The sequence below is a fragment of the Cydia pomonella genome, chromosome 15, assembly GCF_033807575.1.
Source record: "Cydia pomonella isolate Wapato2018A chromosome 15, ilCydPomo1, whole genome shotgun sequence".
In the NCBI taxonomy this organism is placed as follows: Eukaryota; Metazoa; Arthropoda; class Insecta; order Lepidoptera; family Tortricidae; genus Cydia; species Cydia pomonella.
Genome location: NC_084717.1, coordinates 1,734,363 through 1,751,339, shown reverse-complemented (window position 1 = coordinate 1,751,339; position 16,977 = coordinate 1,734,363). Strand labels below are relative to the sequence as shown.

Sequence of the window (16,977 nt, the reverse complement as noted above, 5' to 3'; positions counted from 1 at the left end):
AGTATTTGATTTAAAGATAATTAGTTTATTTTTTATTATTTTCCAAGTAAAATTAATCTTATATGAAGTAATCATGGTCACCCTATGACTTTTGACATACGCTGTATGGAAAGCGACAAGACGTCACATTGAGTAGGGTGACCAAATTGTATGCAAAAATGTTTTTTTCTACTTGTCATCTGAAAAATAATCATAATTATTGGTGATAATAAATAATGAGCAACATCATTAGATTCTGTGTGAATCACACCTAAATTAGATATCCGAGCGTGCAAGAACACCTTTATATTATAATCGCCTCCTGCGTGTGGCAACACCGTTTCAACACTCTCTCTCTTCCTATCTGCTCTCGCAGCGTTTATATCTACCAAAATGTGATAGCTAAGTATTTCTTCTAATAAACATGATAAAATGCAGTGTATCATTTAATTCAAGCCTAACCTACATTCTTTACATTGGTGCCGAAACCCGGGGGGTGTGTATCTTTGAGATCTGTTTGATGTCTTGTTCTCTTGCTCCACGACCCCGAAAAATATTCCTTCTTTTGCCTTAGAAATGCATGGTTAAAATATACGCGAGTTGATTTGTATTAACTATATAATTTGTACTTGCGAAGTGTCTGGTGGAGGCTTATATTTTAGGACGCCTTCTCCATACAAACGTAGTTCCCATTTTCCTCTTTGGATTCAAAATTCAAAATGTTTATTGCATATCACATTACACATTATTAGGTGGAGCTTATAAGTAGGTGGGTTCATATGTGACACCCTGCAAGGGCACAGCAATATACTTAAAACTAACATGCATATATTAACATTATTAATCAAATTTATCATTAAAAAATTCATGTACACTATAATAACATTTGCTGACTAAAAAGATTTTTAAATTTTTATTAAACATCCGTAATTTTTCAATATTTTTTAGGGAGTTCGGTAAGTGGTTGTATATTTTAATTAACATATAGTGAGGGCTGGATGTAACTAGTTTTAGCTTTGAGAGGGGTAATTGAAGTTTATTTAAGTTTCGATTGTTCCTTTTGATTTTCGCTGCTGTCGGAGTAAACAACTCTGCATGTTTTTTAACAAATTTGCATGATTCAAGGATATACATTGACGGTAGAGTAAGTATTTGGAGTTTCTTGAAAAGAGGTCTACACGATTCCATTTCATCAGTATTTGTTAATATTCTAACACATCTCTTTTGGAGAATGAAGATCTTATCTATGTCATTGCTATTCCCCCATAATACGAGACCATAAGTCATTCTTGAATACGCGTATGCATAGTATACAGAAAGGGCAGTTTGGAAGTCGGTCGCCCGTTTGAGTTGTTGTAGTGCGTATATAAAGGAGGACAGCTTTTTGGACAGTCTCTGGATGTGCGATTTCCAGTTCATGTTAGTGTCTAGATCGATACCCAGTACTGTACTAGTAGCTGAATCAACAGATTCCAATTTTATATTATTGTAATTAAAAATAATTGGTAATACCGGTTTTTGGTAAGGTTTGAATTGGATTATTTTGGTTTTTTCTACATTGAGTTGCAGATTATGAATATCCAACCAGTTTTCGATTTTTTTCATTGTTACTGTCAGTTTATTTTCAGCTTCATTTGTATCAGAGCACGAGAACAACACCGAAACGTCATCTGCATTCTATTGCATTCTGTAAATCATTTATATAGATTAGGAACAAAATATGGATATTGATATTATGAAAAATATTTTTTCACAATTTGATGTAAGTATATTAACAATTGTCATACCCCTTCCTTTGACCTATTTAGCTATTTTGATTTTCGTTAGATTTACGCAGGAGGGAGAATCAACTTTTTAGCGTCACTCGTTGCCATGGTTACGATTAGTTGTCCAGGGGACAAAAGTTCATTGAAATACAGATTTTATGGTACTTAAATGTATTAAACTTGCGTTTTTGTGGTCGTTATAACCAATGTCTATAATGGGCCCCCTACTAAGCATGTTAATAGAACGGCATACAACGTCTCTTCAAACAAACTGTGCCACTGTTGTCCCTTGGACAACGGGACAGGATAATAAAACAAAAAAAGTTGATTCACCCAGGAGCAATAACAAATTTCACGCTTTTCAAACGCACCTTATAACTCTTATAATAATTAAAATATAAAAAAAAAAATGTAAATCAAATTATGCAAAAATATTTTCTAAAATGTCAACATCCAGAGAGGAAAACAGGGACTACGTTTGTATGGTGGAACCGTCCTCTACTATCCTCTTAAGGGTGGCTCACGCTAGACCGGCCCGGGCCCGGGCCGAGGCGTCCGACTCGTCATTTTCTACGACGGCTGATCGGTGATCACGTAGCGCTTTCCAAAGAAAACGAAGGCCCGGTAGTACCGGCCTGGTCTAGCATGAGTCACCCTTTAAGCAGTTATTGTGGTGGGCTGGTGACCATAACTGTCCCATACATAGCCAATAGATTTTTTTTTGAACTAGAAATTCTTACTGTGCCAAGTCATTTTAATACTTTGTACAGATTTAGTCAAATCTCTGACAACAAGCGAAACAGAGGATGCTAGGATGCGTAGATTGGCAACAAGGACAAAGAACCTAAACCGCCCTTTTACTCCTAAGATTAAACTAGCAGAATATTGTGCTTGCTATCAAGCTGTTAAAGTTTTTAATAAATTACCGGTTAAGCTCAAATCTATTTGTGACCCCGATACCTTTAAAACCAAGCTACGTGCGATTTTACTTCAAAAATGTTTTTATACTATTGAAGAATTATTTTATCATGACTTAGGGAATTAAATTTTTATTTATTTATTATTTTAATTGCTGACATTTCGATTTCAATAGTTGATTACTGTTTGTTTGTATTTTTGCGCCTTTTTGGAAATTTTCACATAATAATATTTAATTTTTCTTGTCTTTTTACTTGTTCACTTTTTATTTTATTTATTTTGCTTAATACCTTTTTACTAGGTGACATTTTTTTCCTCTTAATTTATAATTTATTTTCTTATTCTGACATGTTACTATTTTTTTTTTCTTAATTTTTAAAAGATATTTGATTAATTTTTCTTCTTACTTGTTGACATTTTCAGTTTCTTTTTTTCTCGCATTTTAATTTTTTAGTGACAATTTTTTTAAATTACTATTCATGTTTTTTATTTATTTTTTAAATTTTTGGGCTATCTATTTGAGCGGGCGATTTATTTGAATTAGTTTTAATATTTATTTGTATGATGTTTATTTTTGAAATATTTTTTGTATGCATGTGCCTAGATTTAAGATTTTTCGAACACAATGTAATATTGTTATTGAATAAAAATGATGATGATGATGATGAATAAATAACAAAGTCGGTATTAACTGCCGTCATTTCTTCTTTTCATCCTGTTACCCCCTGCTGGAGTGTAGGGCTCAAACCATTTTCTTCCACTGACTCCGGTCTTGAACAGCTTGGGTAACCTCCTCCAACCCCATCCCCAGTCCACCCAACTCTTGCTCCACGGAACAGCGCCAAGTAGATTTAAGGAGACCATGTTTCCGTTTTCCGGGCATCTTCCAGGTCACGACCACTTTGGATAGGTGCCTAGGTGGGTGTTAGGCTTCCTGAGGATATGCCCAATCCAATGCCATTTGCTCGTTTGGATCTCCTTGTGTACGGGTGCTTGTCCGGTTATTCTCCATAAGTGAGCGTTTTTGATCCAGTTAGGCCGAAATATTGGGGCTATTTATTGTAAGAAACTTCATACAAAACAAATTAAGAAGTTATGAACATGAATATTTTTTACGCCCTATAGGGTCGAACTTTCCGAATGAATTTTGGCAACGATTTTATCAAAGCAGCTACGGTACCGAAAACTTCTACAATTCACCTCCAGGCTCCATCACCAGATCAACATGGTGGTACAAAAAAACCTATTTATTATTAGATATCTGGACCCTATTACCTATTTATTATTACATATAATTGTAAAGTTTCATAGGCGATACCGTTAATAGAAGTAATTATTACTTCTATTTTAACTTACTTTCTAGAGTTCCGTATGCAAAGGGTAAAAAAACAGGCCAAGTGCGAATCGGACTCGCACACGAAGGGTTCCGTACCATTACAGATGGACAGACAGACAGAAGGACGGACATATTTAAGTGGGACTCCCATACAACAAACGCGATTTTTGCCGATTTTTGCGTAATGGTACGGAACCTATCGTGCGCGAGTCCGACTCGCACTGGGCCAGTTTTTTTGTATAACTATGCCAAAATTTGCACCTAACCAAAAAATACAAAAAATTACCTACAATTAAACTTACTTACGTAACTTTAGTATAAGCATTAAGCGTAAGAAACATTTGTAAGTTTTACTAACGTAAGTAAGAACACAGCTATACTACAGAATAAACGATGAATATCATTATCTCATTCTAACAAATAGCTTTGTCTCTTCTTACGCAAATAAAACTTACAAGTGTATCTTAGGTTCTATTACATTGTCAGCTTATTAAGTTACTTTTATGTTTTTGATTATGAATATTTAATTTGGAAATTCTAAATATAATTGTATTTACTTAAGAGGCTGTCAATAGCTAAAGCGCGAACACTGTCTATTTGTATCGGAGTAAATGAGATAGCACTGTCGCATGTTACTGGGCCTGGGCAAGGGAACAATAAGAAAAATATTTAAAAAAAAGTGGATTATTAGTGTAGTATTTAACTCGACCACGGTTTAGATATAAATGTTTTGAAATTGTGATTTTAATTGCAGACCCATAAGTCTAAACAATAAACACATAAAACCGTTTAATTGTGATTTTAAGACCAATCTTTGCAATTATTTTCTATCGAGCCGATTTCGTTCAATCGTGTATCGAGTACGACCACGGTCTGTTTGTTTGTTTGTTTATTTATTAGACATTTATAAGCTAACAGGTACACTAAATCGCTTACAAACTAGATTACAGTAGGATATACAATACAAATTACATTATATACATTAAAACACAATTCATTATTTGCAGAAATATTAAATATAGGATTATTAAATAAATTAAATTAGTCAAATAGAAAACATCATCATTATAATTAAATTATTAAAAATATAAGTCAGTTTTTTGTGGCCAAATATTGGCTAAGGAATTCTGATAGCTTTTTACCAAAACCACCAACACTATCCGCGAATATGTCAACCTGCGGGGCAACAATGGACATGTCTTTGAAATATAATTAATATGAACATATATTTTTCTTACTTGACTAAAACAAATAGTCTTTCTTAAAAAACTGTTTAAGTAACATCAATTTCAAGGACATTGGGTGTTGACAGCCTCTTGAGTTTACTCTAAAGAAATGAGGATTTCTATAAGACTACTTTGATCAAGTAGGTATCAAAATCTTCTTTAGGAATTAGTTTTAAAGGTTCAAATTAATGAAGTTTAGTTAAATGTAAATTTGATAAAATATTTTTTATTTCTACAGATATATTTTATAAGCCTGGTCTACCTGGCGACGTGGGTGCTGTGTTTGAGTTTAAATAAACAAAGAGGAATAATGAAGATAAAATTTCAAATCTAAATAAAGATAAAATAATATATAAAATAGGATGATACAGGAGACGTGAGCAGGTTCAACTCTAGGCATTCAGGAAATGATAACCTAACGTTTCGTACCCTAAAATTCGTACCTTAAAATTCACTCGTGTCAGCAATCCAACTCTCATGTTTGTAATTGTCCAATTATAGATAAAGTAGCTGAAACAAAATATCTAGGCGTACTCTTGGACCAACACCTGAACTGGTATTCTCACCTTGACCAAATCACTAGTAGAGTTAGGAAAATGATCTGGATATTTAAGACGCTGAGGTACATTGTCCCATGTAAAGTGAGTACAACTTTAACCAACTCCCGCAACATTTTAAATGAAATTTATATCTCTCTGGTACAATCTATAATAATGTATTGTATACCTGTGTGGGGAGGCGCAGCAAAAAGTCGTCTCATTGACCTGGAACGAGCTCAATACGTGCACTGTTAAAGGTCATGTTTTTCAAAAAAATTACATTCCCCACTGACTTGCTATTCCAAAATAGTGGCTTACTTTCGGTCAGGAAATTATATATACTACAAACAATACTAAAAACACATAAATTATTACCATACAACCCTAACTACAAAAATAATAGACGTATTATCCATGTAGCTAAAACCTCACGTACAAGATCACACTTTGCCAGGTCGCAATTTAACGCAAAGTCTGCCTACTTATATAATAAAATTAATAAAGAACTTGACATCCACTCAAAGTCACACCGAGATTGCAAAACGCTCCTTACTGAGTGGCTAAAAACGAAATCGTACGAGGAAACGGAAAAACTACTAATCTCAAAACACTAAAAAAAAAAAAAAACAAATTGCCAATCGGACAGAATATTCTATCATACATACGTACACATACACGCACTCACACACACACACACACACACACACACACACACACACACACACACACACACACACACACACACACACACACACACACAATCTTTTTCATGTATGTACAGCTACTTTCATATTTAAGTTAGTTATATTTATAATACAATAAAATAAGTCTTCAAATTGATTACTTAATTTATAAGAATATTAAATATTTAGAAATTATATTTTTAGATTTTTAGGTTTTCATATGTTGTATAAATAATTTACTTGTTGTTTTGTTGTTAACGTAGGGAAGAGCGGTGCCGCCCAACACAGGCAATTCTTTGCTTACCGGGCGGCTCCATCCCCTAAATCATGGCCATGTGTTTTTTAAGGAAATAAAGAATTTTGTAATTTGTAATTTTGTACCCGACTCAGTAAATATAAAGATAAAGATAGTTTATTATTGAAGTAGGCATATTACAATGCGCTTATGAACGTCCAATAAAGCTACACTGGCTCTAACGCTACACCTCTGACCCGAGAACATTTAAATCCTCAATTGGAGGAGGGTATCCCAATATGGACCGGCAAGAAATTCGGCGGGACACATCTTTTCAAAACATTACATCTTATACAAACTCGATATCGAGTAACAAACTCTGGCTGCTGCACTTGTTATAACCAAATAACCTCACAGCACGATAATCGAGTCGCTTCAACGAATGTTTTAAAATGAATGCAAAGATGGATACAAATTATTCTACAAACAGCGCCCCCTGCGAAATCAATATTGGGCCTTATCTACGGATCTGCCAGCTGAACATAGAGGGCATCAGCTCGGCCAAGTGCCAAGTACTGCACAAAATATTGACGACACACAAGGTGGATGTGTTATTGCTACAGGAAACACATACTAGTGACATGCATGATCTCGAGTCCAGAGGAAATATTCCAGGATACAGCATCATAGTCGCGCTAAACCACGCCAAGTACGGAATCGCCACCTATGTCAGGGAAGATTTGTCAGACGTCGTTGTCCCACTACAACATAAAAGTTCTAATTACTTCAGTACCGTGATTCGAGTTCAGAACATCTTGATAACAAACATCTATAAGCCGCCCGCCCAACCATGGGGAAATGGTCTTCCTGCATTTCCACACCCGTGCGTCTACGCGGGTGACTTTAACAGTCACCACACTTCATGGCGCTATAATAGGAACGACCTGAATGGCATCGAACTGGTCCAGTGGGCAGAAAACAACAATTACCATCTAGTGTTTGATGCAAAGGAAAAGGGGTCTTTCAGATCAGCTCGCTGGGCCAAGGATTACAACCCGGACCTTACTTTCGTATCGTGCGATTCTACAGGTGTACCCCTTCCAATGACAAGGAGAATCCTTACAAACTTCCCTAACAGCCAACACCGTCCTGCCCTGATGACAACAGGAAACCAGATTTTATTGATGCAATCGATGCCCCTGCCTAGGTGGAACCTACAAAAGGCAAACTGGGTTGGTTTTGCCAAGGATATGGACGCTGCTGCTAGATGGATTGCCCCAAAAGCCGAAAACTACATGCGTTTTGTGGGACTCATCATTTCAATGGCCAAGAAACATATCCCACGAGGCTACAGGAAAACGTATGTCCCAGGCTGGAATGATGAAAGTGAGGAGCTATACCAACAATATATACAAACGGGGGACCAGGTAATAGGAAAAAACCTACTGGAGTCGCTGGACGTTGAGCGGAAAAGCAAATGGATAGCTACTGTGGAAAGAATGGATTTTAAAACTTCAAGCAGGTCGGCATGGAGGGTTTTAAATAGATTAACGGGCAAATCTGGTTCTAGAAATACATGTCCATCCCAAAAGCTAATAGATTCAATTGCAAACCGAATAGTGGAAACGTCACGCGTTAAAGGAAACCAGCCCCACACTAAAGCCGTAAAGAAACAGGCCCAAAATCTAAAGAGAACGCTTCCTATTGATAACGTCATCTCAAAACCTTTCTCAGTAGAAGAAATAACCTGTGCTATCCAACTCCTTAGGCTGGGTAAAGCGGCAGGACAGGACGGTATCTATAATGAATTCATTAAAAACTTGGGACCAAACTGCAGAAAATGGCTGACTGCCTTCTATTCTGATATCCTAGCCGGAAATAAACTGCCTTCCTCTTTCAATTATGCCAAAATAGTAGCGACTCTTAAACCCAACAAACCTGCTGACGACCCGAAGAGCTTTAGACCTATAGCCTTGCTTAGCTCCCTCTACAAACTTCTGGAAAAAATAATTTCGGCCAGAATCACACCGCTCATCGACAAAATTGTGCCCGTAGAGCAGGCCGGGTTCAGAAATGGCCGTAACTGTGTCGATCAGGTATTGTCTCTTACGACACACATAGAGACTGGCTTCCAAAACCAGCTAAAAACTGTAGCTGTCTTTGTCGACCTATCTGCAGCTTATGACACAGTGTGGCGACATGGCCTATATCTAAAGCTGATGAGGGCTGTCCCTTGTCGACGAATGACAAGCCTAATCATCAATATGCTTAGTAATCGAAAGTTCGTCGTCCATCTTGGAGATAAGCAGAGCCGCCCTAGAACTCTTCACAATGGCCTCCCTCAAGGATCAGCACTTGCACCCTTACTCTTCAACCTTTACACCCACGACATACCGGAAACAGCGTCCAGAAAATTTATTTACGCTGATGACATCGCCCTGGCTTACCAACATAAATCCTTTGATTTCTCGGAAGCACAACTAACTTCAGATTTACAGTTGCTGAATACCTATTTTAAACAATGGAGACTGGTACCAAACGCATCCAAAACAGAGATTTCGACTTTCCACCTGAACAACAAACTAGCTTCATACAACCCCGCAGTATCGTTTGATGGTAAAGCGCTTGTGTACAACCCACAGCCCAAATACCTTGGTGTAACCCTTGACCGTTCTCTGACGTACTGTGCCCATCTAAGTAAGCTAAGCAAAAAGCTCGGAACCCGCAATAATATCCTGCATAGGCTGACTGGAACAACATGGGGAGCCACTGCAGATGTATTTCGGACTACAGGCCTCAGCTTGGTTTACTCTGCTGGGGAATACTGTGCACCCGTATGGCTTAATAGTGCTCACGTGGAGAAGGTGGATGTTCAATTGCGGAAAGCAATGCGCTGCATATCTGGCACCATACAGTCGACACCAATTCAGTGGCTGCCAACTCTGAGCCACATACCTCCACCACACCTCAGAAGGCAGCAAGCCCTGTTAAACGAAGCCACCAAAATTTCTAAAAGTCCAGAACTGCCAGTCTATGCTGAATTCATGCATCCTCCCAGGCAACGCCTAAAATCCCGCCACCCGCCCTACAGAATGGCACCGGAGTTAATGAAGGACAATTTTAACATCGGAGATAAATGGATGAAGGAATGGAATTCCAACCTGCCTACAACTTGCAGCGACTACAATCCCACTGAAAGGCCCAAAGGCTTCTCGGCCCCAAGACGCGAATGGTGCCAGCTTAATAGACTTCGCACAGAGCACGGCCGATCTGGCGATTTCATGTTTAGGTGTGGATGGAAAAACACCCCGGAATGCGATTGCGGAGCGCCTATACAATCTATCCACCATATTATTAATGAGTGCCCGAACCGAATGTACCCTGGTGACCCTCTGGACTTAATAGCGTTTAGTGAGAACGCAGCCCAATGGGTAAAGAACCTAGATATAAATCTGTAAAAATAAAACTGTAGAACGACTCATAATCATAATGCCATACGAATAAATAAATAAATACATCTTATAATTAACATGCATTCAATAAGAAAAAAAAATACAATTTAGATTACTATAGAAATCATGCAAGTACATACAGTTGCTACTTTTCTTTATAGAAATTTGATAAAAAAATATATGTCATATCAAATCATACAAATACGTAGCTCTTTCAGAAAACATATCGAATTCTTACAAAGAGAAAAATAAAATTAATAAAGAAATAAGAATATACATTATATAAATCTGACAGATTGCTATACCTACAAAAAATATTTGATGTACTTTCTTACCTGAGCTGTGTCACCTATACAATGAATTTACATATACACATAATACAATGATTTTAATTGCTACTTGTTGTTACAGTTTCTGGTTTGGACCATGCATGTTTGTCTGTTAAGTGGTCCTGTCAGTGAGATTGAGAATATTGAGATCCTTTTTTAAGTGTTGAAATATAAAGGTTCAAATTATTTACGACATGCATGATCACCTTACATTTATTAAGGGTCGATGAACTAAAGATGTTGTTGTCCTAAAGCACCCCAGAGGTGCAAAGGGCCTTCACAAGCTCGCGCCACGCCTTCCTATCTTCAGCTCGTCTTCTGGCCTCGCTCCAGCTCAACCCGAACGCTCGTAACAGTCGTAACTCTCTTAGGACGGACCGTTGCCAAGAGTGTACAGGACGCGCGGAGCCACGGCTTCCATCCGGCGGTTTCCACGCGAAAGCTATGGTAGCATTATTCGTTTCCCCTCTTCGAACTAAAGATACTTACCCTAATCTACAAAACATCATTGACGACCGGTTTGGCCAAGTGGGTAGTGACCCTGCCTACGAAGCTGATGGTCCCGGGTTCAAATCCTGGTAAGGGCATGTATTCGTGTGATGAGCATGGATATTTGTTCCGGAGTCATGGGTGTTTTCTATGTATTTAAGTATTTATAAATATTTATATATTATATATATCGTTGTCTAAGTACCCTCAACACAAGCCTTATTAATTGAGCTTACTGTGGGACTTAGTCAATTTGTGTAATAATGTCCTATAATATTTATTATTATTTATTTATTTATCATACCCACAAACACCATCATATTTAAGACTAATAGTCTGTCTGCTTCTAAATAACAATAATTTCATGGCCATATCTTGGAAAGATGAGGACATTGAATACGTTATGAGCTCTACGTGGAAACATTACTAAAGAACAATAAGGAAAAAACGAATATTAGGTATATTAGGTATTCTATATATGAACCGTCGTTTAAGTAGTCGTAAGACATTTTATTGTACAAAAAAGAAAGACAAAACAGGAAAAACACACATCATTAGTAAAACGCCCAATTTATTCCATTCCGAGGAAAGAGGACATACAACCGTAGTCCTCTTTTTTCGGTCAGGCATAGCTATGATTAAAATCAGAATCAGAATCAGAATAGCCATTTATTAAATTAATACTTGCGTAGGTACATTGTTTACAGTATTTACATTCATTGATTATATATTTATATTTAACGAAATAATTTTTATATTAAAATGGCCTCTCCTTCAGGGAGTACGAAGATACGAAGAATGATTAAAATACCTACATCAAATTGTGTAAAAATGATCGTCTTATTTTACTCGTATATTGACCATATTGACTAAGGAGTTAGGTAGATATTTACCTGTCCCAAAAGTCTCGTTAGTGGATTTCCCATTCACAACAAGAAAGGTACCTACAACTAAGAGCCAATCATAATAACATCACGATCTCCAGCACAAGGTTATTATAATCCTATTTATATTAGAAGTCACGATCATTATATCATTTTCCTTATATCCAGCTACTTTGTATTTTTTCAAACTAACTTATAAAGCTAAAATCTCAAGCTAGAATGCGTTTCATTCGCAACCAACTGTGTAAACAACAAAGAAATATATTAACGCTATGTATAAAACAATAGTCTTTTTAGCTCTTTTGGAAATAGCCTACAGTGCTGTGCATTTCCAGCCATACGTCGAAAAACCTGCCGAGTTTGGTATGTGAATTGAAAATCTTCCTTTAATTAAACGTTCACGAATTTTATCGCTTAAATAAATTGTCTGAATGTTTGAACAGTATATTATACTCATTTACGTCATTATTTAAACAGTTGTTGATGATTTAACGAAAAGTTAAAAAACATTTTGCGAATTGTTTTAAATTTTAATTCCACCTGAATTGTTAAATATTGGTTTATGACTGATGTCCTGACAGCGCCAGAATGGACTTTTTTGCATTTTACCACGTTAAATTTAATCACAAAAATATTTTTGTTATGTTTTGTATTAGACTACGAACTTCTGCCACCTAAAACGTACCGTTTTAAAACATACTGTGCCCCTAGTGTAAATTTAGTCGATAGCGAAACGTGACGTACGCGTTTGCGTTAAGTCTCATTTTGTATGGGTTTTTGAACAGCGCGCCAAGCGGGACGTTTTGGAAAGTCAAAAATCTCATACAAAATGACACTTAACGTAACGTTTCGCTGTCGAAAATATTTACACTAGGGGTACTGTTGCTAAGTGGTGTGCTGTCATAACGGTTAAAAAGGTTTAATCTTTGTTAATTTTGTTGTATTGTATCTTTGTGTTGTTGGGTGTCCATGATTGTAGATACTCAAATTTTTCCTTACCAAAAATTTAAATAACAGAAAAGAAGCGTGACTGTTTTACTTAATATGATGGTGAACGATTCATTAACATTTACTGATTGTGTAGGCTGTAGTCCTGCTCACGTCGCATGAATTACTCTGTATATATTATATATTACTTAACACTAAAATTCGCATTTCAAAATATCTTCCACACTCAAATTTATTTACGTTGGTATAATAGAGAATTATCACTTTTTATAAAACTGCTACTCAACTTCTCCAAAATATCAAAAATGACAACGTTAATATTCAAGTTTTCACTTCTGCCTGCACTCCCAGAGTGCAACCCGTTGTTTTTTTTTTTCTTTTCTAATGGTTATATATTCTAAACTTCAGCCGACCAAGATGGGTGCTACATTCCAGAGTTAAATAAGGTGGTGCCCTATGAGGAGCCCTACAGGCCGGCGGACGGCAAACCTTGTGCCATTTACGTTTGCCACACCAATAACGAAACCCAGATTGACACGTGAGTTCAATAAATTTTATTTTTAATGGAGACAAGCAAACAGAGCATACGGCCGCCTGGTGGTAAGCGGTTACCGTAGCCTATGGACGCCTGCAACTCCAGAGGAGTTACATGGATAGGAAGGCTGATATATGAGTGGAAGGGAGTGAAAGGATGAAAGACAGATATTCGTAGATGTAAGTTAGTTTTTAATGTAGTTTTTAAGTTATGAATCTACGTAACGCTTTGGCGTAAGCTGTAATGTTATGAAAACTTGATTAAATAAGTAAATAAATGCGCGTTGCCGACCCTAACGCTCCGCACCCCCTTTAAGCTCTGTCAACCTTACTCACGGGCAGGAACACAACCCTATGAGTAGGGGCTAGTGTTATTTGGCTGCGGTTTTCTGTAAGGTGGAGGTACTTCCCCAGTTGGGCTCTGCTCTAGATCTGGAATGACATCCGCTGTGCTGTGCCCTACCACACTAAGCGAGATGAAATTCACAGTGCCCATACCTCTCCTTTGGACGTAGTTTAACGACGAATCCGGTTGATTACGATAATGGTAAGCATAACTGCCATCGGAAATCAGGTTTAAATTTAGAACTTATTGCGTGAGAATACGGTAAGCAATCGAATGAGTCTTATATGTGATGTCTTCTCTTTTGCACACTTCAATTATCTTTAAGCGTATGTGTCATTGTAGATCCGTGGGTATCTTTGCAAGAAGCCAAATAAGTGTATTGCTATTGATATTTATGCAGGCGCTTTGGGAGACGGTTGTTCTGGTGATGAGTTCTTGCCAATTTATTGTTTAAAATTTTATTTACTAAAAAGTTGGCAAATCGCGTAAAATTAATATAATAATATTTTTCGCGTACTTAGGTTCAGTATGCAATTCAAACAAACATTTTTCTTGTACGCTTATTTCATTCACTTCATTTATGATCTAATCATTATTAGTTTTAGTCTAAAGCTAATAGTTATTTAAAATTACTTATAGTTGTCATTTTTTTCTGAATGATTTTTCTCACTGCACCCATATTCGAGAAATTCTGTTTTGCCCTATGTTTGCTTTAAGGCATTAAGTCCGCCATTTGTACTTATTTTTATTGTGCAATAAAGTTTAAATAAAGAATAATAAATATATAAAAGTGATTTGGTCCTCTGATTCATTTTCCAGATAAGAGGGCTATTTAACTTATTGGCTATCATATTTAAAATGTTGTTGCTACTCCTACGTACCCTGTCAAGGAGCGAAGCAGTTTTCTTGTCTTCGATGCCGTCTGCCTCTCTTCGAGCATCAGCAATGAAATTTGCACAACATTTTCAAAATTTTCGCAATTTCTAGAATCTTTCATAAAACAATTCTCATGCAAAAATGTTAAAGTGGAAAAAATTACTGTTTCATTTTACATTTATAATCACACATTAGCGTCTATTTCATATGTCGTAGAAAACGAAACTAACTGTAAGAAGTTTTCCAATAATCGGGCTGAAAAAATACCGAGAATATTACATGGCAACTTTGCAAGTTTAAAAAAAATTTTGCTTTGGCACATTGCTAGCGAACGCGCTCGCGCTGCATTTTAAACCGACTTTAAGATTTCAAAAGGAGGAGGTTATCAATTCGGTTGCATGTTTTTTTTAATATTTCTTATTTCATAAGTCCTGATGATGGAATCCATGAGGAATCGAGGGGACTCTTCAAATGTGAAAGGCATACATATAGTGATTTTTATTATTTTTTATATTTTCATTACCAAATCAAGCATTTACATTTAAAAAGTGACATTTAATGAAGTGGGACTGCTGATGATAATCAGAATATAACTCTTCAACGACGCATAGTGGCGATTTGTCCTCTTCGCTGTGTTTGTTAAGTAAATTAGATTTTCAAGACATTTTTAATATAATATAATAATCTTTCTTTCACCGGTCTCCCTCATTGAAGTCAGTTTTTTTTCTTAAAAATTATAGTTTATAAAATTATTTAATGTATAATTTCAGATGTGGCAACGCCGTAGTACCCGATGGTTGCCAACGTATCATACCTACTCCTGAAAAAAGAACTGCTGATAACTGCTGCGGCTTCATCATATGTAATTAGAATAGCTTGGAATCTTCCAAGGACCTCATATTCAAGCTGGAGTTTTCGCTTAGGAAGCCAATTTAAACTTCTACTATGGCATCAAAATATCTAAACGACATCAGTCGCGCGTGCATTTCGCTCGTACATGTCCGTACATATTGGCGCGAGCCGACTGACATCAATTGATTGATGTCGACATCAATGAAGTCACAATGTAACAGTCTAAGGCGTCCTTGACTCACCACTACCTTTTAGAACATCGATGTCGTCAGTTTGGAATTGACGTCTATTTCTGTTGCTTTAAATTGTAAAAGGCTACAACTACACCGCAGAAAACGATTTAAAATAAATATGATGCTATATAACAGGGGTGGCCATTAGTCCAGTCGATCGTGGCAAGGCAAAAAATATAAATACGTAGACCAGTTTCATTTACGGTTTCAAGATGTATGTAACTGGTAGATCACACAGGGTTTCGTTAATAAACAGGAGATCTTGGGTCTAATCAAGTTGGCCACCCCTGCTATATAACCTATGTGTGATGGTCAAATATCGTGGGTTCAACCCCAAAGCAAAAAGAAATCGTGCACGTAAAATGCAATCAGATGACTAAAAATTTGGTCAGGGTTCTTATATAGATGACTATCGGTCTGGCCTAGTGGGTAGTGACCCTGCCTATGAAGCCGAAGGTCCCGGGTTCTAATCCTGGTAAGGGCATTTATTAGCAAGGATATTTGATCCTGAGTCATGAGTGTTTTTTTTTATGTATTGAAGTATTTATATATTATATAAATCGTACCTACAACACAATCTTCATTGACAAGGAAGGGTACCAAACTGTCCGACTCCGATTTGATTCATTTTGATATATGTTATAGAGTAGTCTAAAATAACGGACACGTATTTTTTTTAGCTGCCCAAACTCAACCTGTTAGGAGAAAATGGCCTTCAAAGTACTAAAAAGTTACTAAATCTTCTAACTCCTATAGAAAGTGATGCTCACGCAACTTGCTAGTTAATGGCTGGTTTGAAAGCAGCAAAAAATAATGAGCACTTGTTTTGTTATATCTGCTTAAACTCAAGTTTTCCTACAAAAATACCTGTCTTTATGTGTAACTTTAGCGATAAAATATTATAAAACTTCGAATGTCGATTTTTTAGGAAAAAATGAGTTTTAGCCGATATAACAAAACACGTGCTCATTATTTTTTGCTGCTTTCATATGTACACACTACTTTATTGTACAGGCAATAAGGTCGTGTATAAATATTTTTGGCACTTTGTCCGTGTCGATATTTAATACCTTGACTGTACGTGATATTTACCTTATACATATAGCGTCTCAGACAGCATTGTCATATTATTAAAAAACAAATTTTAGTAGCCGCTTTTTTATTTATGTTTAAGTTGCCTACTTATCCCTTATAAGACATAAGGGTGTTGAAAATTATGCAAAATTAAACCCTATCACTTTGAAACAAAGTTCAAAATCATATGGGATATATATTACCTAAGGGGCTGAATATAGCTCGGCAAGCCATTTCCGTCAGTAGAAAAAGGTGGCAAATTTAAAAACTTGGCGTTG

General features: G+C 36.5%; 1 protein-coding gene across 1 annotated transcript; it reads left to right on the top strand.

Annotated features, from left to right (window-relative positions):
- The first annotated feature begins 12,040 nt into the window (after nt 1–12,040).
- LOC133525523 (uncharacterized) lies at nt 12,041–16,775 on the top strand. The gene is made up of 3 exons (XM_061861789.1): nt 12,041–12,199; nt 13,193–13,322; nt 15,311–16,775. Exons 1-3 carry the CDS (start codon nt 12,109–12,111, stop codon nt 15,408–15,410), a joined length of 321 nt encoding a protein of 106 aa, XP_061717773.1. The 5' UTR covers nt 12,041–12,108; the 3' UTR covers nt 15,411–16,775.
- Nucleotides 16,776–16,977: the final 202 nt, after the last annotated feature.